Source organism: Pelecanus crispus, chromosome 14, assembly GCF_030463565.1.
Source record: "Pelecanus crispus isolate bPelCri1 chromosome 14, bPelCri1.pri, whole genome shotgun sequence".
In the NCBI taxonomy this organism is placed as follows: domain Eukaryota; kingdom Metazoa; phylum Chordata; class Aves; order Pelecaniformes; family Pelecanidae; genus Pelecanus; species Pelecanus crispus.
The window spans coordinates 2,534,866-2,559,132 of NC_134656.1; the positions used below are offsets into that span (position 1 = coordinate 2,534,866).

The window sequence follows — 24,267 nt, forward strand, 5'->3', positions numbered from 1 at the left end:
TCTGCCGAGCTCCTTCTCCAGCTTCTTCTATCAGCATCTGGCTTTCCTCTCTCTGAGCAGTCAGATTTAGGACCTGCTCCAGATCCCCTAGCCATGCGGTCCCAAATGCCTGAGCAAAAACACCCTCGGGAGCGAGGACTGCTGGAGATCAAGCCCAGGAGCCCTCTCAGTCCCAGGAGCTGTGGAGCACGAGCCCTAAGGACAAGCCCTCTTTGAGGCTTTGCTGGACACAACTTGGAGTCAACGGGGTTTTGTCCCTCCACAAAGGGCTGCACATCTTAAAAGGAGAAAACCAGGGTGAGTCGTGCAATGGTTCACCTAAACTGGCTGGCATGTTGTTTTTCTGAAGGGCACATAATTGTTTTATGGGGGGAGGGTGGTTTGCTAGACTTTGCACCGCTGAGCAGTTCCTTGTGCCAATATTTGATTATGATGATAGAGTTAATAGACATGCTCGCTTGTCCTTTCTTAACAAATTGGCTGTGCTGCATAATAGAGCGGTTAGATTTGTGTTAAATTGCAGCTTTGGGAGCCATCACTGTGAGATGTTATCTTCTCTGAACTGGCGTCCTTTATCGCAGGGAAGGGAATTGAATTGGTTTAAGATGGTACACTGTCAGTTTATAGGTGTGCTTAGGAGAGCTCTTAAGCCTCCTCCAACACGCGTAGGGTGAGAGCTGAATGGCAGAGGAGAGCAGCCTTTTGCTTCAAGGATGCAAGGGAAAAGATACTTGTCGGCATATGGTTGTTTCTAAACCCGTCGATAAATCGTTGACCAACAAGAATGTCATTTGGCCTCACTGATGCCACTGTTAATTGTTAAAAGCTGCTAAAGACCCATCCCTCTGTTCTCTTCCTCAAGTGGTACCTTCCACTTGTCAACATTTACCTAGCCTCTCCCGGAGAGCCATGAGCTCCAGCCATGGCTTTTGGGCATGCGCAGAAAGGGGTTTCTTTCCCAGCCTTGTGCATTTTTTCTGACTTTTGGTCCACCTGTCCCAGAGCTCCTCTGGGTAAAGCCTCAAGGCTCGGTCCATCTCACACTGCTCCCACAACCAACGTGTCCCGAAAAACACACAGCTGGGTGGTCAGAAAGGGGTTGCCTTGTTCCCTTGGGCCCCTGGAAGATGATGCTGATGCTGAGGCTGAGGAGCAATCATGGCCTGGAGATGACGGAGCAGACCCTGGCTGGAAACTGCTCCTCTCCCAACAAGCACTGAGCACAGCTTGGCTGGATTAAAGGCTCTGGCCTGCACTTGTTAACACACTCACTTCTCCTACACCTTTATGAGAAGACATATCCTGAAACGACCTTCCACTTTGTACAGAAGGGCTCGTGGGATTGAGGCTGTAGGAAAGCATGCAGATGATGCATTCTTCAGACAAATAGCTCTCGTTATTCCAGATGCCTTCATCCCCTTCTTTCAGTGGGATGAATCACCGATTGTTGTAAAAATGGTAGTATCAGATTTAAAGACATTTTTGACCCTGTCAACAAGGAAGTATAAGAGCCATTAAAGCCTGCTTTTATTTATATAACTGCAACGCTCTTTTGTTTGAACATCAGTGACTATCTGTGATGATCTGAAGAAACACGAGCCACGAAGGGATAGAGCAAGGACATATGCTCTGCCTCAGCTCCAGGACTGGCACAAAGGGCTGGACCACCCCAGGAGGACCCAGTCCACACTAAGGTATGATGCCTGACCCCGCAGCAGCATGGTCACAGTTAACTCCAGCATGCCCTTATTGAAGCCAGGATATGCCAAAACTTTTCCTTGCCTCTTCCTTACTTCCAGCGAGTGCCAGAGTCCACCCAACCCAAGCATGAGGCAATGGTCAAATGGTTTGGACTCAAAGAAGGGCTAACCTGGCCTTAGCACTGCAGGGGAGTTGGTTTTAGCCTGAAGCTCATCAAGTCCAAGATCAAGAATCAGCTCCTCAGGTTTTGCCATTTGCTAGAGGACTCCTTCTCGGGCTCCAACATTTAATAATCCAGCCCAACCATGCTGAGGCTGTTTAGCAATTAAATAACATAAATCCAGAAGCTAGATTAATAAACAGTCTAGTCTGTCTATAGCAGTCTACAGGGTGGAGAGATAAAACTGTAAAATATTTATTACCAGCTTGGGGATGAAGTCATTAATTTAATAACTACCCATTGCTTTGCTTCTTACAGTTGTTAGCAGTCTGAAGGTTACAGAAGATTAGGTGGGAAACTTACTGCCTCCCTGCTGAGAGGAGCCTTTCCCATGAAAGCCAGAGCCCAGCTCCCATCTGTCACCCCATTACATTCGGAGATGGTGAATATATTACCGTGCCGCTTACCGAAATAAAACAAAACAAAATTTCTGCTGGCCACATGGCAACCCTCTGCGAAATTTAATGAGGACGCTGCCCTTTGTGCACGAGGCCATTCCCAACAGCTGTAGAGATGAAGGCAGGAGGATCTTTGCCGGAGCTCGCCGGTTGCTCACGACATGGCTCCCACGGCGAGCCCAGCCCCAGCAGCACCGCGAGGGCAGGCACCTTCGGGGACCGACGCTTTGGCTGCCTCTTGTCCTGAGAGGTCGGGAGCGTTGTCAGAGCCTCCCTTGTCTGTGATTTCTCAGTGGGTCTTCACATTTTCAGGAGAGGGAACATGGGTATTAGTTCATTCCCCGCTGTGATCTGGTATTGGGGAGCACCCAGGACTTGGATATACACATCCTCTTTATAGTGATTATGGATGGAGTCCCCTGATGAGCATGCTTGCCCACTGACAACTACAATTTGCAGCGATGCTGCAGCAAAAGTCGTGGCGGGGGAGTGAGGGAGGGTGTCTGTGTGGCCTTGGCATATTTTGTCATCTATTTCATCCAGGGACAGAAAAGAGCCGTCATCCAAACGAAGGGCACGGGGGCTGGGGTTTGAGCAGGAGGCAGTTTGTGATGTGCGACGTGTGCCCCCCGCTAGCTCCTGCTGATGAGGGGCCGAGACACTGCTAATCCTCCCCGACGACCACACTGACAGCGGAGGTAATCGAATTGCCTAAATAATTTAATCGAATCTTCAGCCTGCTTTGTAAAATAAATAAGATAAAAACGGGCAAGTCCTGTGAGCATGGGACGCAGACCACAGCATGGATGAATATACGAGTGCATACGCCCAGCACTGCTGGGCGGCCCCCGGCTGCAGCCTTCCTCGGGGGGGGACCAGCTCCAGCAGCACTTGGTGCCTGTCCCTGTTCTTGAGGAGGGCAGGAGAAACAGCTCGGAAAGCGCTGAAGGGTGCTGGATGGCTCCTGGAGAGCTCTGTCCCGATGGAGCCTCAGCTGCCCTGCAGAGCCCACGCTCCTCGCTCAGCCACCAGCCTTGAAAGAGCCCCGTTGGCCATGGGCATCCCTGGTCCTCCGAAACCCTTGGAGGGTAGCAGAGCCACATGGACCAGGCAAAGCAGAAATGAGTGGGAGCCCTACGCAGGTGCCTTGAGAAAGTAAGAGAGGTCGACAGCAGATACGGTGGCCAGCGATGGAGAAAGGCATCCGTGCTCTCTGTTAACACAAGACCCAATGATAAGCGCCTGCGGGTCATGCAGTGATGGACACTGATTTTTACCTTGCGCCATTTGGTGTGCCTGTAGTTCTGCTACCAACCCAGAGAGCACCAAGTAGCCTTGCTTTCAGATAATTTCCAGGTAATCTGGTTGACTCGAATTATCCTTGATGACTGCTGAGGAGAGAAAGGAAAACAACATCCCTGAAATAATACTCTGGTTTCTGCAGGCTCCCACAAAGGGGAGGCTTGCGTGAGGTTTGCGGGCAGCTCAAAGCAGCCAAGTACGAAGCTGGGTCTCCAGGTACTGGCGATGAGAAGCTGTACAGACAGGTGGATCAGCTGGGATGGCTTGGCCAAGACTTTGTGCTGTGGTTTAATGACATCAGGCTGTGATTTAGCACAGACAGAGCAAGATTTTAGTGGCACCTTAAGCAGGGTAGGGAGGAAAAAGAGAGAAAAAACGCTTGTGAATCAGATGGGCTTCAGTGCTGAACAGCACAACAGACCTGCAAGATATTGCTGTTGTCACCAAAAAGTAACAGAAACATTTCTGCAGAGCATTAACCTCAATTTTCCCTCACAACAGACTAATTTGCAACTGTCAGCACAAGCATCTTTGTCCTGACCATCCTGTACTCCAGTACACATCCAGCACGGGCAGGGGTAACTGCAGAGGCCCTACCCCAGGATCATGTCATCGCATTACCCTTTCATTTCTCTTATCAACGCCGCCATTCAGTTCCACTCCTTATTCCCAGCCGTTATCACAATGAGCCAAGAAAGTGCAGAGCATCAGCCAGGAGAGGAAAAAAAAAAAAAAAAGAACAGGTAAAATTCTGATGTTGTCAGCTGAAATAGTTTCCAGATGAGCTCTGCCCACAAAGCAGCTGAATCTTGGTGATTTAGTTGCCAAATTTTACATTTGCTCCCTCTCCCCCATCCGTCCTCTCGGCTGCAAGCTCAAAGCGGAGTCCTGACACTGCAAAGCATTAATAGAATTAGTCTCCTGCTATAAACTCTTCACTGGGACTTGTTAGCTCAATTGTTGATGCTAAATTCTTATCGGAGCCACCTAAAAGAGCATTAATCAAGAAAGGCTGAACTCCCTGCCTGGGTCACAGAAATTTAATTAAACCCTGAGTAAAACTGGAAAATCATTTTGAAAAGAGAGGAGACGAATGCAAAATGCTTTTCATCATTTGACTCTGCATCTTCGTAGTTCAAACCCTCAGCCACAATTTCAAAGAGAGTTTCACCGGAGCAAAGGCTGAGGGAAACACAGACAAGACTGCCCTCAGTGCCTCCTTTAACACAAGGTCCTGATGCTCATCCAGGGTAAATGAAATATGGAAAAACCACTGATTAAGGCCTGTTAAGGACCAGGACCCACAAATGCAAAGTAGCAGAATGCCCTTCCAAGTAAAACAGCAATCTCCTTAAGTAAGATTGTGTTATGGTTATTAGTTTATGGATTTGTATCTATATCCATTTGCTGTGCAAAAAGGCTCATGCAACAAACCATTTACTTGGTAGACACAGAGAAATATTAGTGCCGGCGTCAGTACGACCTCGTGTGGGATATTGTGTGTAGTTCTCAGACCTCTCTTTGGAAAAAGAAAAGATGAATTTATCCTTGAACAGGTGCAGGGAAGGACTGGCAGGGTGATTACCAGAACAGAGAGCCTATCTTAGGAGAGGAGATTAAAAGAGCTTGGCTTGTTTAGCCTAGAAAAACAAAGGTTAAGAGGGGATATGATTACTCTTCATAAATACATTCACGGTGGGAGGAAGGGGAATGATTTAAGTTAGAGCATAATACGAGTAGGAGATAAATAAGGCGCATCTTGGCCAGGAATAAATTTCCATTGGAAATCTAAAGATGTTTTCTTATTGCTGGAGGAGGGAAGCTTTGGAAAGGCCTTCTGAGCAGGACGGCTGAGCCCCCGTGGTTTTTAAGGGGAGACGGAGAATGTGATGTGGCTGGCGCAGCCTGACAGGCCAGTCTGCAGGTAGGACATGTAGGACTACCAAAGCTAAAGCAGGAGCAGGAATATGTGATATGACTGCCATCTTCTTGTATTTTTATTATTTACGGATCCATAAAATCCATTGATTTTACTTAATCCATGAAACACTTGAAAGATCCAGGAATCATTTTCTTCCCCCATAAATATGAAAAGCTTGATTTTTGAGATTTTGATTTGGCAAACCTCTCCTAAATGGCAGACGGACCATAACAAGACAGGAGAGAGACAGGGCACTGACCGGGGCTCACCGGTGCTCCTGGCAGCACCAAGAAGAGATGAAGCACCTGGCTGCTCCATGTCCCCAACGGCAGGGACCTCCGTGACGCTTTCTCCCACTCTCAGCCAGGCTGCACCATCTCCTGGCTGCTTTCGTTTGACGACGCAGTTAAGTGAGATGAATCCAGGTCTTTATGGGTCCTTTTTCCAAGCGGCAGTGGTTATGCACGGTGCAATACAGTGGAAATCAAGACATATGTTCTTCCTCTTGCTTCAGCAATTACTCACAGAACCCTTTGATGAAGCGAGGCAAGAGGAAAGCTTTAGGAGACACACACACGTATATATATGTATACACCCTTTGCATGGGCAGGAGGATTTCGGGTGATTTGCCATTGGTGTGTTAATAGTAATACTAGTGTAAATGTATGAGTCTGCATGTACTCATATATAGGCATATGTATGCATGTATGCATATATAGAATACTCTCCTGAAAGAGGTATAGTGCCAAACTGACCAGAAAATGCAAGAGAGCATATTCTGCAAAATAAAAAAAAGGAAATGGAGAAAACATAACCCTTTGATTTAATGCTCCTCCAGCTCTTAATTTATGTGAGTCATACCGTCACCCACAAATTACCCTGTTGACTTAAACAGCCATCTGTATTGCAAGGCTGCAGGTCAGGGTGCCCGAGCGCACGAGCTCAGCCTGCCAGGCCCTGACATGGGTGCTAAAATGAATTTTTACTCTTCGCTCTTTCAAATAAATAAAAATAGCCCATTTTAACTGACCATCACCAAGATGGACTTCAGAAGTTAATTCATGACGACTGGTGTTTTAAAAATATTTGTGAAAGCAATTGCTTTTACAAAAAAGGAAGGAGGAAACTGTAAAACGCAGGGAAATAAAGACAAGGAAAAGCAAGAAAAATCTTGGCTTCAGCTGACCCTCATGAAAATTGCTTGCTCTCAGCTATTAAGTATCTCAGTTAACGAAGGATGGAGGCCTGATTCTTACTGGTAGGATTGTAGAGCTGTGGTTGCTGAGAGCAGGGACAGGGATTGCACTTGCGCCTGCGAGGGTCCCTGCTGCACCCAGCCCAGGGGAAGATGCTGAGGTGCAACCTCCAAACCCCGCAGCAATGCCTGTACTGCTGGAGACACCTTGTGGCACATGGCTGGGAAATACCAGAACGCTGGGATTTAACCAGGCTCTGCTTTCCCAATCCCACTCCGCTTTTTCCACTCTCAGAGACTGCTGGGACCCTTCAAGCCGGGAGGAGCTGCCCACACGCATTTGCAGACAACGCGGACGCAGGAGTTACTTCGAAATCTATTGCTGGCTCTAACTCATGGATAACAAAGCCCCAGGTGAGCCATAAGGACGAAGGGAAGGGCTTTTTAAAGCGCAGAGAAAGAAGTGGCACAAAGAATCAGCAACTGCAGACCCATGAAATCATGAAATACCCAACCGTTCTGTTTTTCTAAATGTGGGTCTTTTTGCAACATTATCAGACAACTTTGGGTTTCCTCCAGAGCTGGAGCCTGGTGCTATCACCTACATGGAGGTGGTTTCAGCAATAACTACATTTTCAAAGAACCCAGAGCGGCGAAAGAACTCCCAGGGGAGCAGAACCAGTGGGTGCCAGTGGGAAGCTGGGGGTGAGCCCATGCAGCATGCCTGCCCGGGCGCAGCTCGGCATGACTCTTCTGTGAATCACCCCCTCAGCCACGATTTGGGCCATGTTCTGCAGAGATGTGTATGAGTTAGAGGCGCAGAAAATAGCGTGTCCCTCGGCGATGACTGTTTCCCTTCAGCTAGTCCCTCCCCGTGGCTTTGCTGCCTGATGTGTTCGGGGTAGAGGCACTGAGGTGGGGACTTGCGGTGGGCAAGCGTCTTCCCTGCGTGCTTCTCCTCGCTAATTCCTGTAATTCTCTGTCTGGAAATGGAGGGGCCGCAAGCCTCACCCATCCGGGCAGTGAAAGGTTGGAAGGAATCCTGAATACACCTAGGGCACCTCAGGGTATTTGGGAAGCCCTAAAACACTCCTCACGCTCTTTCTGATTTTGGGGACTTGCTGCAAGAGCAGCTGCTGCCGCCAAATCTTCCTCTCTGCCTTAGTAACAGTTTGCAGGGAGACACAGCGGTGCTCCCCTCTACCCCTGCTGCTGCAAGCTCTCTGCCTACAGCACAGCTGCTCTAGCACTAATGGGAAATTTTTTTTACCCAGCTTTTACTTTAACAATTTTTGTGAAAAAAAAAAAAAAAAACCTGCTATTTTTTCAAGTGGCTCTAGCAGGAAGGGGAGCAGATGCTGAATGGAAGCCCTGGAATCACACGTGCAAGGAGTTTGCCTGTTCTGCGTTTGCAGATTTCAACTGCGTTGCCATTATGCTCGAGTGCTTTCCGTATTAAACAAGATGAGGCAAGCACATCCACCGTGTCCTGTTTTGGTTGAATCAGCAAGGAGGACTTTCAGCGCTCACTCTCCACGAATAATCCCATTCTCCCAGGCAGCTGTCTTCTGCGAAATCTACCGTATTACCCCGTGCCTGTTTGCAGAGTCTGCTGTTATGTTAATGAAGGAAGCTGAGATAATCACCTTAAAGCATAAATACATCTTGGATGCTGATTCACTTTCTCCTATTTGAGTCGCATCTACCAGGGTAATTCTTATTTTTTTTTCCACTGCGGGCTTGTTGTGTCTGGAAGGATAGCTATTTCTTTTTTTTCCCAATTCACCTCCAGACAACTTAAATCAAGAAGCCTCTTGTCTAGATCTGGTTATTCCTTCTCATTTTGTAGCCATACATAGTATCAAGTCCTGGATCTAAGGCCAGTCCAGACAATTTTGTTTGAGCCGCAGCCTTAGAGGTTACACGGATCGCGTAGCCTCAGCCAGCACTGTGTGGGTCACTTCCAGATGCAGACAGACACACGCTTTTAGAGGAGAATTTCTCTCATTCTGAGATGGTGAGAGGAACCACCTTTCCCCCATGTCTTGTTGGCCCTGCCATGTCGGTTACAACTACTGAAGGAGCCTGCGTGGGTGGGTAAAATCTAAATTAGGCACTTAACCCTCAGCCAGATCACATCAGGGGACAGGGATCCCACCACTGCATGGATGGCAAGTCGGATATTGTGGCAGTCTTGCAATACTGAATGTTTTCTTCAAGCCCCAGCCCCTGGAGTCAGGTGAATATGCGTCTCGCTTATTTTCTTCTCAGTGCATTTCTTTCTGGCATTTACAGTGGCAGCAAAAAACCCCAGACCTCCAAGTGTGTGACTGGAGATGGGTGTTCACAGGCTCAAAACACAGAATATCAATTAGCTCCCGGAGCAATGTTTTTTTTTTTCCTAAGTTCCCATGATTTTTTCCCAAGCCTGACTAACGACATAGGAACATCTGGTGTTGGCCACGCTTCACGCGGGAGGGTTAGCTACAGCGTGAGGACTGCGTGTGCCAGCTGGAGACTGGCACGTCCCCAGATCCTCGCCGGCTCCTGCTGCCGGGCTGCTCCATGCACCCGCTCCCGCACCCCGGGAAGCTCCGATCCCACCCGGAGCCAGGGCAATGTGCTGTCACAGAGGGGTGTGCTGCAGAGGTGTCCTGCAGGGAATGAGGATTGGGAGGACTGGGAGAACCGGGCGCTGAGCTGAAGGAGCGGGTGTGGAAACGCAGCCCTGTGCTGGGAGCCAGAAATTAGGGCAGGGTAGGGGGTACAGGGCTGGGGGAAGGCAGCCACACTGGGATGGGGAGATATTCCCAGGGGCTGTGCAATGGGAAAGGTCAGGAAAAGAGAGTCCTGGTCCGTATTTAGTCCTGGTCTCTATTTAGGCTGGATCTGTGGGTGCAGGCTGTTGGCCCAGCCTGTATTTAGACCTGGTCTGCCCTTACGCCTGGCCGATACCCCTGCGCTGCTGGCGCAGGCCATGTTTAAGCCTGGTCTGTTGGCCTCACCTGCATTTAGCCCCGATCTGTAGCTCTAGTCTATATTTACGCCCTGCCTACGGGCCCAGCCTGTTGACCTAGGCTGTATTTAGGCCCAGTTTGTACTTAGGGCCGGTCTGTATTTAGCTCTGACCCACAGGCCCAGTGTGTTGGCCTGGTTTGTACCAAGGCCTGGTCTGTAGGCCCCATACACAGGCCCCATAAGTAGGCCCTGTAAGTAGACCCCACACACAGTTCCCATGGCCGCAGTGCCGCCAGGGAAGGCCGAGCTCACACAGCCATGGACCCCAGAGCCCCCCGGTCGCCCCGCACTGGGACGGGCCCGGCCCTGCCCGTTGTCCCCTCAGGGAAAAGCCCTGCCCCCCCCCCCCCCCCCCGCCCCGCGGTGGTACGCTCTACCCCCGCGCCGGCTCCGCATGGTACAGCCCAGACCCCCCCCGCCGGGCCGCAGTGGTATGCTCCCTTTGCCCCCCTCCCCGCGGCGGTGGTGCGCTCCACGCCTGCGCAGTGGCGCGGCCGGCGCTCAGCTGGGCAGTGTTTACCGCTCCGCAGCGGGCCCGGGAGGGGAGCGGGCCGCGCCGAACCGAACCGGGCCGCGCCGCGCCGCGCCGAACCGGGCCGCGCCGAACCGGGCCGCCGCTCAGGTACGGCCGGGGGGCGAGGAGACTCTGTCCGCTGAGGTGCGGCCGGTCCCGGCTCGACCCGACCTCCCCGGGCCGCTGCAGCACCTTCCCCCCCCCCCGCCCTTCACCTCAGCCCCGGCCGCACCGCCTCCTCAGGCCGCTGCCCGCCCCAGCCCCGCGGCCTTGCTCCGGCTCCTGCCGGCGGTGCCCCGCGGTGGGGCACGGCCTCTCCCCGGCCCCCGCAGCGCCTCGGCGGCAGGGCGGCCTGGGCTCCCGCTCGGAGCTCAGGGCAGGGCTGGAGGCAGCGGTGCCGTGTGGAGACCGGGGCCGCCCGGTTAAAGCGATCGGGGGCGTTGGGAGGGAGTCGGCATCGGGCTTTCCTGCACCTCCCTCCCGCTGTCTCGTCTCCGTCCCTTTCCTCGGCAGCAGGCTGATAACGCAGGTAGCGATTGAGCTGTACGGCGTTGGGCTTTTTAATTTGTTATTTGAGAGGGTTAGAGGGGATCACATTGAAAGCTGTGCCAGTTGTAACTTTTTTTTTTTTAACCGGTAAACATCCTCATCTTTGTTATTTCTTCTGGAGCGTATTATGTCAGAGCAGGGATTACCCTGGAAATGTGCTGTGGTGAAGAATCGAATTTTTGTGCCTTGTGTATTGTTTTGAGTCCTCCCCTGTGCATCTGCTGGTGTTTGCCTTGGAAGAAATTGCTTTAATTTCAGTGTTTTGTTTCAGGCGTCTGAATGCAGCTTCTCATGTCAGACTTGTTTGTTTTTCTGTTTTGCTTTTCTTAAAGGGGAAGATGGCAGCGTGAGATTGAAGGGATGTTTCAATACTAAAAGGCTGCGTGGTTTGATACCTGTGTCGTGATCTGCTAACGATCATAAGTTTTGCACGTGAACTTTGTCCCCGCTCAGATTTGTGGAAATCCGCGCTTTACCTAGAAGCGTGACAAGTGCGACTGTGCTAATTGTGGAGGGAGAGGATCTTGTTTTAAAAAGTTTGTTAAGAATAAGTCTTGCTCATAGTCTTGGTTCCCACTTCCAGTAGGAGAAAGGAAACAAGGTTAAACAAAGATGTGGAATTATCCAAAGAGGAATTCATATGTCAGAGTTCTATGTTCTGTATATAAAACATGCATTTTATTGGAAGTAAGCTAGTGTCCAGTAAAAGTAATCATTTCAGAAGTAACTGACACCTGTCAGAACTTGGAGATTCCTTGATCTCCATTAGAAAAATGTCTTCCATGTTGTAGAACATGGAAGAACAGTGTTCATCATATAGCTGAGCTAAAACCAGGTTGCACCAGTTGTCCCAGCGGGGCTTGCATACATCAGAAAGAATTTGTTGGGGATCCAAAGTGGAACGCTGTTCAAGCTACAACAACTTATTCATACTTTAAATCTAAAAATGTAGATTTTTAATAGCAAAAAGAGCTTAAGTGGAAGAAAGAAGCGAGCCTAAGAACAAAATATGCAAAAGAAAGTCAAGGGGATCAACCCTCTCAGGGAAGAGAGTATTTTAATGCAGAATGTTATATAAAGCATACTGACCAAAGATATAAGCAACCCTATATGTGTGGATGCAACGAGTTGATGTGTATGTGAGAGGAGAAAAAATGTACCAGGAGGAGAAAAAAAAAAAAGAATCAAATTTGCTGATGAACCCACCTAAGTCTTCAGCTTGATGTGTTTCCACTGTGAAGTAATAAAACAATCGTTTTTTGTAGAGAAAATGAAGGAGTAACTATAGAAAGGAGAGGGGTGGTGTTTTTTTAAGGTTTATTAATGGTCTGAAACTGGATTGATGTGTTTGAGACACGAATGTATTAAAAACTGGCTCGAGTTCCTTGCCTAAGTATATCCCATTTTGTGTGTCTCTATAGGTAACCAGGATGGTATGTTATTTGAGTAACTGTGAAATTTCCTTAGACTCCTGTAGCTTTTCTTTGTTTCCTCCGAAAATGGAAGTGTATAATTTGCTCTTGCTGAATGTAACAAATAAACCCCAACAATTTAGCTGTAGGCAGATCTTCTGATCCCAGGAATGAACTCTAAAGCTGCTGCTTCTGTGGTTATTATTGTAAGCAGAGAAAAGCATTGTAAATAAAGGCATTAAAAAAAAAAATGTTGTATTTTCTGAAAAGGATTTTTTTTTAAGATACGGGTAGGGAAGAAAAGCTAGATTAATTTTGAGTGGTAAGTTCTTCTATGTTCTTCTCCTGCTATACCTTTTTTTTTTTTTTAAAAAAAAAAACTTATAGATGTTTTACTGCATGAAGCATATAGTCATGCTTAGTGTCGTGAAGGTGCTTGCTTTTCTTTCCCCCACACCAACAAGCCTGAATAGGTTGCTGGAGATGATTGTGTCGGTGAAGTAAGAAGTGTTTGTAATTCATAAACCTGTGTCACTGAAGAGTTTCCAAATTGGGGGTTAGCTCATCTAGGACTTAAGAAGACCTAAAAAATTCCACAGACGTCAGTGGAAATTCTCTTTGCAGTTGCTGTCTGTATTGTTAAGTGCTTTACTGATGATGGTGGCTCAAGCTCTAGAGACGAGCTGTGTGAAAGTGCATTTGCTAAAGTAAGCAAGCTTCTACTCTAGGTCAGAGGGTTTTTTAACCTCTGTGGATTTTTCTGGTTCTTGCTGCCTGTGTCTTAGTCTCTTTAATTTCCCCTTGATACTATTGGAGATAGAAAGTCTGCGTGTGGCAAGAATTCTGACGGGCAGTTCAGACTTGCACCGTTGGTTGGATTTGCAAAGAAAGAAGACCTATAAGCATAGGAGCTAGAACAATCCTTTATATAAAAGGATTCAGTGAAAAAGCTGACATGCTAGTAAAATGTTGGTAGTGTTTGAAGACAGGCATTGCACATTTAAATTGTCTATTGTGATTTTTCCCCGCTGGTGTCAGGTACTACGTGCCAGATCTGCTGCATTTTGGTTTTCACTGTTTGATTGGGGGGTGGTGATGGTGGTAATGTTTTTCTGCTGCTTGTTTTCCTTAAAGTACCTAAAGATCTCTCTCAAAGTACTTCATATACAGCAGCGTAATTTAGTGTTCAAATGCATGCTCTATCCCTCATCTTCCTTTACTATTCTTTTAGTTTTAGTGCTTATAGAAAACTACTGAAGATGGGAGGTGCAGTGAGTGCAGGAGAAGATAACGATGAATTAATTGATAACTTGAAGGAGGCACAATACATCCGGACAGAACTGGTAGAACAGGCGTTCCGAGCCATTGATCGAGCAGATTACTACCTGGAAGAGTTCAAAGACAATGCCTACAAGGACTTGGCGTGGAAGCATGGAAATATTCATCTCTCAGCACCGTGCATTTACTCTGAGGTGATGGAAGCTTTGGATCTGCAACCAGGGCTGTCGTTTTTGAATCTTGGCAGTGGCACTGGTTATCTGAGTTCTATGGTTGGACTCATCTTGGGTAAATACCTTTTCAATCATGTTAACTGTTTACATTAGATTTAAAAAAAAAAAAAGGTTTTGAAATTGGGAACGAAGCTTTCCTCACGTGATGAAACTAAAAGGTAGCTAGGAAAGTAAAGAATGCATTAATCCAACTGACTGATTTATCAGGACTCTTGCAGCCTTCTCTCTGGAACTGGATGGGATCCAGGTTTCTGTGGCAGTTCAGAACGGGCAGCGATGTAGTTGCAGGGGTGGCTGTAGTGATTTCCTGCAGGATTGGGCACAAACTTGGGTTTGTTGCCCCTTAAGCAAGAACCCAGCTCGGGAGCAGGAGTGCCATGTTTAAAGTAGGATTGAGCGTGTCTGCAGAAACCTGTGGCTGTTGCTGCTCTGTGCCTTGTTTGGTTTTACACTGTCCTGTCTAGACTGAAACATGTTTGAGATCCAGTTTTGACTCCTACCAACATACAGGTGGGAATAGTCTTTGGAAAGCAGTTAGTGCGTCAGAGCTGACATCGTGACCACAATCTACAGTAGGCGCAAATCAAAGCATCAAAGTGCAATTATACCATTACAATTCACCCTAAAGTGTTTCAGTCAACAGTTGCGCTTCTTCCGGCTGCCAGGATAGATAGCAAATGACTGTAGGGTACGTATTTTCTTTTTGTGGGTGCGTCAAGAATTTAAACTGCTGAAATGTTTGTTCTCAGGATGGAGCCTCACTCCCATCTCCCGTGGCTCTGCATGGAATCACATTTGTGGTTTTCTGCTGGGTTTGTTGAGATGACGTAGGATGCCAATATGTAACTCCAGGGCTTTTGAATTCTTTTGAATTTTTGGAAAAGTTACCAAGTCAGTTCTGAATAAGAAGCACGAGTGCTGAACAACTTCTCTTTTTTCCAATTTATTTTTGCTGTTAATTGAGGTACAATGTGTGGTGACTGTTCCTGATTCTTTTGAGGAGATTTTTAGCATATCAGCAAGGGGGTATAAAAACAACAAAGTGTTTTTGTTTTTTTTTTTTTTGAGGCATTTATTAAAACATGCAGGCTATTGTTCTGCATTGGAATTTTTTCGAGCTGGTCAGTCTTACAGCAATAGTATTTATTCAGTATCAGTGTTTCCCTCCTACAGAGGCATTTCCTGCATAGTTAAGAGCAAATGATTCAAAATCAATTGTGCAAACCAGCTTCATTTGCTGCCAGAAATTGCAGGTATAGGGTTGCATTTCCCATCGTAGCCCTCTGATAGCTGACCCTACACAAGCACTGACTGTCTGACACTCAAGGAGCCATCTGCTATGGGAAGTAACCAAAACTGTATTCAGTCCTGCTGGATTTTGTGGTGTTGCCTGTTACTGTTAAACTGTTCTAAATTTGCAGGTCCTTTTGGCGTTAACCATGGTGTGGAGCTTCATTCCGATGTGATCGAATATGCGAAGCAGAAATTGGACTTCTTCATTAAAACAAGTGACAGCTTTGACAAGTAAGAATGCAGAATGCCCATTTGGATTCATTTTGTGCATTTGGCTTTAGTCATGGCAGTTCTTGCTCCTGTGTGGCAGCTCTGGATTGAGGATAATCTGAGGATTCTGGCCTCTTAGGCTTGCTGAGCTGCAGTGTGTGACCTTCTAAGCTGACGTGTATTATGGGGGAGTTTCAGAAGTTTTTGCAGTATTTTTAATAGCAGTGCTGCTGTTGCAGAGCTTAGAGGAAGCTGAAGAAGGTTACTTATTTTAAAATGCACTTCCAGGTAACAACTTGAAACTTGCAAATAACAGTAATAGTTACGTTTGTGATCCGAGAGCATGCGTGGCTACCAGAAGAATACAAACCGATTTCCGTGGTGGCCTGATATGTTTTATCTGAGAAAAAGAAAAATGGTGTTTTAAAGTATGAAGGTAGTTTTATGATGATTAAGTTGGTACTAAAACTGCTTGGGATTTGATTTATGTTCTTCCTTAGAACCTCCATTCTGCTACTGTCACAAGTAATAACTTCTCAGCAAGATAACCATTGCCAATAGTAACCTCAGCAATAACAGTTGTAGCTGTCACATTTTTGGATCCATCTCACAGTTCAAACAAGGAGGAAAAGCATCTCTGGATACTTGATAGTTCTCCTCTTTTGGGAGGAAGAAAATTCAAGTCATTACATGCTAGAATTTAAACTACTCAGCCTTGTGCTGTTGCTGCTGTGCTGGAAAGCTGCTGCTGAGAGGGCTGTATTTTCTTAATGTTGGCAACAGACTGAAAGTTTTCAGCATGGAAGGTGCTTGTACATAGATGACTAGGTTTTTTTCAGAATCACATTGCTATTGTTTGAATAAGTGCTTTAAGGAAGACTTTTTTCCTCTCTCCAGTCAAATATAGCTACGGAGCAAGCGTGAGCCGAATTCAGAAATCAACATGACTGGAAAATTGGCATTGCTGAGAGAAATGGCCGCTGGGTTATGCTGTTAGAACACCGTGTGCAGGAACTGTTAGCTGGCTGCTCTGCATGTCTAGCACGCTTTGCAAAAGCAGAAAGCTTCAGGAAGTGTTTAGGAATAAATAGGTGCTATATTGAGCTGCCTGTTAAGATGCCAGTAGAAGAATGGATACGCTGTACAACTTCTATCAAAATCAGCCCTTAAATTCGGGCTTGAAGCTTATGTAGATTTGGAGCATGTAAGAAAACCAGAAGCATCATAGAATCATTCATTTTTCTTCTAAAGTGAATCAGAAGTGCTATAGGCAAAAACTCTTTTTATAAAGGGTGAAATCACAGTTCTTTTGAAGCTAGTGGTAAAACTCCCATTGGCTTCAGCAAAGCATATTTCTGAAGCATCAGGTTATAGTTCCCCACAACATCTGAAAACCATTTGAAAGCTTTTGAAAATGCCAAAAAAAAAAACCCCTGGTGCAATCCTTAAAAGACTTTAACATGTGGAATTGCAGGTTTAGTATTTATATTTGTGTATTATAACTGAGTCAGCATCAGGTGACTAAAAATAGCTTGTTCTGAAGAGTTATATGCAACTCACGTATGAAATTATGCATCCTTATGCTTTAGAGATTTTCAGCTATGAATTCTCTCTCACCTCATTGTTCTGTGGTTTTGAGACTTCCAGCTGTGGTCTGTTCCAATAATGTCTAGAATATACGGCCTTCAGAGGAGAAATTCTGTGAAACTGGGTTGGTTCCCACCCCCCCCCCCCCCCCCCCAAGTATTTTTCATTGTTTCATGTTTTCAGAATCATGAAAATAATTCATTTGATAAATTGTAATATTCTTGTATGATACATATCTTCTTCATTTTCAGATTTGAATTTTGTGAGCCATCTTTTGTTACCGGCAATTGTTTAGAGATTTCTCCGGACTGTACTCAGTATGACCGTGTTTACTGTGGTGCCGGAGTGCAGAAGGAACATGAAGACTACATGAAAAACCTGTTGAAAGTTGGAGGAATTCTTGTCATGCCTCTAGAAGAGAAGGTTGAGTGCCTTTCTACTCATGTTTCTCTTTCAGTTATTCTTAATTCTGATCTTGGTTTAGTCAGTAGCTCTTCCTTTAGTTTGCCTTTCTTGTAGCAGATTGGAGAAAGCATTAAGTGCACCAGTTTTCCCTATGAGCCGAAACTGGACTCTGCACTCTTCATAATATTTAAAAAGTTTATGGTTCTACCAGTCTTTCACATGTTCTGATCTTTTGTTGCTAATTACAAATCTACTTTCACGCTGCAGAAAAATGTCAGAAAGGCTTTGTTGAAGTTATATAATCTGGTGTTGTACTTAGGTTATAAAATTTTGTATTTTACCATAATTGGCTTATGAAAGAGCGTGCAAGTTGACTGGATGATCTTAAAGGTCTTTTCCAACCTAAACAATTCTATGATTCTATTTACAAGTGTCCATGGATTCTTTTTAGTAAGAAGTGGATAACTGCCCTGTGTTGTGAACTCAAGATTGTAATTCAGATTATCTTTTTGGTGTAAAGGTGTATTGTTTTAATGGACTTATACGGCTGAGGTGTAGGTATCTGACCTTTGACCTCTCTCGGGGTGGTTGAGATGAGCAGAGTGCAGAGTTTCTTCCCGGCGAGATGCTGTGCAATGAGTTAGTGCAAGAGATGGGAGCTGTAACAGAAATCCAGCCATCTGCAGACTTCCTTCAAGAGTGAATGTTCTTCCGTGACTGATGTGTCTTCTCAGCGGTCAGACATAGCTGTTCTGGTTCAGAATTGAGGAAGAACTGGGAAAGCAGGGTGACCCGAACTGGCAGTGCCCATATTCTGTTGCAACAGATGAAGTTAGTTGGGGCTAATCCTGTAAGGAGTTCTGAATTTTCTCAGAACCCCCGTGTTTCTACTTATTGCCTAACTTCTACTGTTGTAGCTTCTAGTACTTTAACCACTTGTCTAGGCAGGAACGTTGTTTGTTCATTTTTTGTTCAAAAAAATCTTATTGTAGTTCACACAATGGACAATAATCTCCTTGTTTTGGTTTAGTTGACTAAGATAACTCGTACTGGTCCTTCTGCCTGGGAGACCAAGAAGATTCTTGCTGTTTCTTTTGCTCCTTTGATTCAGCCTAACCACGCAGATTCAGGAAAATCAAGGCTTGTTCACTTGCGTGAGTACAGACATTCTTGAATATGGGGGAGGTTTCTTCTGCTGTTTGGTTACAAGCTGCACCTTGCTTCCTTGGATGTAATGTCCCTATGAATCCTTTCAAGGAAGATTACTCCAGCTGCTTCCTTATTTGAACAGTTGTCTAAGTCTTGTGTTGGATGCCAGTCGTAACTTTGAGGATGTCTGTGGAGGCCTGGTGCAAGAATCAGAATTGCGTAAAATAGATTCTAGGTACAAATGATTTCTTGTGAAATTGTACCTAAGCTTTGTGGGATGTTTGGCCGTTGTTTTTGCACGTGCAGTCACCTGTTTCAATCCTGAATTGTGTGCTGTCATGGTTCTCGGGCACTGTGCTGTCATGATGGAAAATACACAAGCAATACCTGTGAACAAACACTATGTCTGCGCAAAGGCTTTCACCTCCCGGCAATTCAGAATTATCCTGAACCTGGAATGCTTGAGGGATAGAAGTTGTGTAATTTGTGGTTAGCTGTTTGAAATGCTATGCAGTGGCCTCAATCTTTAGATTAAGACTTGAGTGCAGAGAGGCCTCTTAAGAGCACATGAAGACAGAGATACTTCCATAAAGAGATTAGTCAGGCTTTGTTCTTATTCTGGAAAGGTGTCTTTGCATGACAAAAAGCAGCTCAGTCAGCAGTCCATACAGTGCTATAAAGTCCACTAAGTGCATATTTCAGCATACTTTGTATGGTGGCTTTGTAGTGAGACCTGCATATATATTCCATGTGATTTTTTTTCTTTTTTTTCCCCCCCGGTTCCTTCATTCAGGTCACAGGAATGCTTACTTGTTAGTAGAAGCCAGGGTTTTTTTGTTTGTTTCAGTTTTAATTCATATTAGTACATGGATGTGTGTGCATAGATATATTTTGTTTACGTTGCATGAGTTACGCTGTGCACTTATGGGCTGGCAGCAAATAAGTGCGGAAGACAGAACAGTCTTCCAAACCATTAATGTGGGAGGTATTTTAATACAATAACTTATTGTGTGCTTCTATAATTACTTTTACCAAATGGTTTCCAGCCAGTCCTTACCCACTAAGTCTGAAGCAGTTTTTGGAGAGCCTAAGTTGTACTCATGTTTTGTAAGTGACGAACTTGGCAAAGCTGAAGTAATTTCACAATAGAAAAAACACTTTATGAAAGAGTTAAGTAGACTTCAGGTCTAGTTATCTGTGGTAGGAAAATATCTTTTTCTAAGTTATTAAACAGTCACAGTTTCAGTCACTAAGTCTGCATTCTTATAATCTTTAAGACATGTGTATCTTAAAATAATTGTGGGGACTTGACATCAAAATATGAAACTCTTCTTTCATCCCATTCTTTTTCTTCAGTTAATGAGAGAAATGCATAATTAAATTTTCTTTGGAAAGTTACAGTACAGTTTATCTGAGTTGACAGGAGTTGAATAGAGCTGTTTTTGTAATCACAGCAGGGAATTCAAGTGGCCTGATTTGATTTGAGCAAATAACTTTTCCTATGAATACTCTTGAGGGGAGTTTCTCCATATCTATTCATGGTTTTCGTTTTGTTTTAGCCCCAGTGGCTGTTCGCAGCCTCCAGGATCTGGCTCGCATAGCCATCCGAGGAACCATTAAAAAAATTATACATCAAGAAACAATGAGCAAAAATGGAAATGGGCTGAAGAACCCCCCAAGATTTAAACGAAGACGAGTGCGTCGCCGTCGCATGGAAACTATTGTTTTCTTGGACAAAGAGGTCTTCGCTAGTCGTATCTCCAACCCGTCAGATGATAACAACAACAGCGAGGATATCGAGGATGAGAGACGAGAAGAGGAAGAAACTAAACCCTCTGAACTAAAGCCAGATCCTCCAGTAAACTTTTTGAGAGAAAAGGTCTTGAGTCTGCCTTTGCCTGATCCCTTGAAATATTACCTGCTTTATTACAGGGAAAAGTAATTTCCATCTTCTAGAAAGTGGGAAGTAGGCAGAAAATAAAGTACTACTTAGGGCTTGACAAATGTATACCACTTGCTTGCCTGCTAATATGACCACCCAAGGCAGTAGGCTAGCTGGGGAATGTGGCTGCTGTATACTTAAACATGATAGCTTTTTTAAGTTTTTTCTTCTCAGTTGTGTGCTATAGTTTTATCCTACAGCAGGGATTCCTTAGGAAGCAAGTTGGTGAAATGCTCAGCTGCTCATGGAAAGGAGGATTTAATTCCCTGAAACTAACTGCACAGAGAGATTCTAAAAATCTCATGGTTGCTCTGCCGAATTGCAGTTTTTAAATATTCTTAAGCGGCTCCCCAAAGACCTTTGCTGTCTGTGCTCCCTCCCCCTAAACCTGCCATGTGTTTACTGTGGTGTGCGTTTAATGGAGGATGAAGATTATCAGTAAAAACTGACCTGGCAAATCTTATTTCTTTCAGTAATCTGAAAAAGCACAACTCTTTACAGACATGAAAGGAAAGAATTTTTGGCATCTGGCCTTGTGGCATCCAGGTTTTGAATGAGAAGGAAAGCATCAGCTCCCCTTTGGATGGTCTCAGTTTTGCTTATAAACTATATATAATTTTCCAGTAAAAGGTAAAAATGTTTTACAGAATATTGGTTTTCATAATGGGAAACAGCTGTTGTAGTGAATTAGTCCAATAGAGATGCAAAGTTGTTTGGGTTTGTTTTTTTTTTTTTTAAAGCGATGGAAGCAAGTGAAGAGTTGCAAAGCTGATTAGCTTTGACAGGATGCTAGGGTAGTCAGGGTTGTCTCTGGAAATGTTCACAGAGTAATTCTGAGTGGGGAGGAGGGTAGAGAGGAGATGCAGAGCAGTGAGTTGGTAAAAACTGACTGTGAAAGCAGAATCTGTGGATTTTGCTGTTGTGTGAGATCACTTAACGTCTGCTGGGCTGAACAGAGTGAAGTGCGGAGCGTGAGCCTGAGCGGAGTGGCTTGTGTCCCGGTAATTCAGCCAAATGTAGTTTTGCGGAGGGTATGTAGAACCTGAAAACAGTCTAGAGAGCCAAATTGATGCAGTTCTTAGGTGTTCCTGTGTGTGTGCCCCTGCTGTAGCAAGGTGGCTAGACTACAACTTGTCTACACGCAGTCCACATCTGGTAGGTGGAATGAAGTTGATCGACTTGGTAGGTTATTTTGTTCCTGCAACAATTAAGTAGATGTTTTAACAGGTTCACATAGAAAGACTTTACGCTCTGCAGTTGCGTGGATGTGAACCCTAATTTTTATTCCCATGTCTTCCTGTAATGGGGGTGGAAGGAGATACAGTGTTTAGAAGGGGAAGTTTACTTGGTTCAGCCTGTTTGAAAAATCTTCCTAAACTGGTAACGGCTGGAAAGAAACCCTCGGGCTTGTGTTGATGTGAAATACCTCTAAAGCTGGTGGCAGTGAAAAACCCTCTCTCAGTAGGTAATGAAGCTATGTTAAGGCATTGCCCCATCAGAAGCACTTAAGTTGGTATCACTTTGATATCTTTTTTTTTTTTTTTTTAATGCTGTCTCTTCATTTTCTGAGGAGGAATGAATGAAGACTGTCTTGCCAAAAATATGCTGGGTTTTTGGAGAAGAGAAGGCTCCGGGGAGACCTTTAGCAGCCTTCTAGTACCTGAAGGGCACCTAGAAGAAAGCTGAAGAGGGATTTTTTACAAGGGCATGTAGTGATAAGACAAGGGGTAATGGCTTTAAAGTGAAAGAGGGTAGATTTAGATTAGATATAAGGAAGAAATTCTTTCCTCTGAGGGTGGTGAGGCACTAGAACACATTGCCCAGAGCAGCTGTGGAGACCCCACCCCTGGAAGTGTCCAAGGCCAGCTTGGATGGGGCTTTGAGCAACCTGGTCTAGTGGAAGGTGCCCCTGCCCATGGCAGGGGGCTTGGACCTAGATGATCTCTGAGGTCCGTTCCAGCCCAAACCATTCTGTGATTCTATGATTAACGGTACCGAGTTGCACAACTTGCATAAAGATAAACAGTGTTTTAAAGTTCTGTGCGGCTTTGAAAATCAAATGGATAACTCTTGTATGTCTAAGCCCGAGGTGGAGAATTATTCCTTGCTTGGTAGGCTTTTTGTATGTCTTTGAGAATGTTATCTGATAATATGGTGTCATGTGGCCGCTGGCGCATAACACAGTCGTAGGCTGTGTTTTGCCTCTGGTTTCCTAGGTCTCCACTTCTGGTCTAAACGGTACCCCAAGCTATCTTGCTCCCTCAGATTTTTATTTCTTTATTTGAAATGGGGCAGTTCTGTGGCCACCGAGCTGATGGTTTCCTGTAAACGTACAAGTACCCATCTTGTAATTCTGGCAACTGCAAAGAATTTTTTTCTGCAAATGAAAATCCTGAATATGGTGGTAAAGGGAGGCTTAATAGAATCTCTGTGATACTTCTCTGTGCGTCCCCAAAGGCTGTCACCTCTGTATTTGTTAGGCATTTCTGCTTAATAGCTGTCATACCAGGTATGTGCCTGTCTGTACTGTGGCACAATTTCCGTACCCCTACATAGTACAGGGTGCCTCTTACTTTGGCTACCGGGTCATCCTTCGGTTTGTTAATTACAAAACTTCTTTTAAAGAAGTTGGTTTAAAAATGACATTAAACTTCAGGTTCGTGTTAGTAAACCTTGCTGAGATTCTGTTAAAGCTGACCACTTGAGGAAGAATTCTCTTTCATTTACCCCTGTTTGATTTTTACCCCCATCCCACCCCCAGGTGTAAAAGATATTTTGTCAGATTTTTCACCAGATTTGCCTTTTTTATTACATTTGCTAGATTTTTGTAGCTTTCTATAAGATGCGTAAAATACTGCTATTTTTCCTGGATAAGGTTGAATAAATAAATATATATACAGGAAATTTATGTTCTAGGTTGTCAGATTGTCCCCTTGTCCAAAAAAACCCACAGAGCCAAACAAACCCATAGTAGAAATTTTATGTGTAATATAATTGTGAAATAGTATTGCTTATAGCCTGTAAATGAAGGGGAACTGTAAATACATTTTCCCTGTGCACAAGCACTTGCACTGTAGTTTTGTATGCATTTCTAAGAGAGTAATTGTAGTATAACTGTTACTGTATAGTCTGTAAGCTGTCTGGGGATTTTACCTGCTCTGTTTCCTTTTGTGTTCTAAGTAGTCTTTACTTTAATTGTATGTGACTCCTTTTAGGTTTTGATACTGCAGTAAATTTGCAAAAAGAAATGAACTTCATGCTGCTGTAATCATGAGTAAGTTGAAAAATCTATGTGTAGAAAGGAGTGAAATTGGCCTGAGGCATGCAAAAGTGTTACGCAATTTAAACTTTATTAATAAGTGTTTCTGTATCAATAAGTTCAGTAAAGACTTTTTAGCCTTCTTAACATGGCTTTGCATCATGTTGTGATTAGAATACTTTGTAGATAAGTAATTATTTCCATAATTGAAGGTTAAGTCACTAGAACGCTAGAAAAAGCACTTAATGATATGGTGCAAGTGCATAGTTTTAGATGAACTCCTCAGAATATAATCTTTTTGAAAGAAACCTGCCCAGCTGATGATTTCCAAGCCTTTATGTAATGGAGTTGTGCAAGATCTATTTTGGAATTAGCACACACAGCACTGATCCCAATTTAATATATCGGGATGGTTAAAGAGTGAATTCACTTACCTGCTGTTAGACCTCTAGACAGCAGATATCAGGAGGTTATTTAATCCGTTTCTGTACTTCACGGAATTGCCTAAACCAAACATGGCAGGAGCTTGTTTAATGCATTCTGAACTGCAGCTCCCCTCTTGTCTCCTGTGCTCTGTTTCAGTGCTTAATGAATGAAGATTTTTAAGAGCTGGTGTTCAAAGCGTTCATTTCACTAGCATTGAGAATAATATTTTGGCTTCAGCTGTAATAGGAAACTCAT

The 24,267-nt window shown here is 44.9% G+C and overlaps 1 protein-coding gene across 2 annotated transcripts; it reads left to right on the forward strand.

Moving 5' to 3' along the window:
* Positions 1-10,692: 10,692 nt before the first annotated feature.
* Positions 10,693-23,728, forward strand: PCMTD2 (protein-L-isoaspartate (D-aspartate) O-methyltransferase domain containing 2). 2 transcript variants are annotated; one of them, XM_009481928.2, is made up of 7 exons: positions 10,693-10,798; positions 13,462-13,796; positions 15,163-15,265; positions 17,083-17,254; positions 18,267-18,390; positions 19,945-20,264; positions 20,801-20,813. In XM_009481928.2, exons 2-7 carry the CDS (start codon positions 13,490-13,492, stop codon positions 20,801-20,803), a joined length of 1,029 nt encoding a protein of 342 aa, XP_009480203.2. In that variant the 5' UTR covers positions 10,693-10,798; positions 13,462-13,489; the 3' UTR covers positions 20,804-20,813. The 2 variants fall into 2 exon arrangements, with proteins under 2 accessions (XP_009480203.2, XP_075577254.1); XM_075721139.1 differs by having other exon boundaries at positions 19,945-23,728.
* The last annotated feature ends 539 nt before the right edge of the window (positions 23,729-24,267 follow it).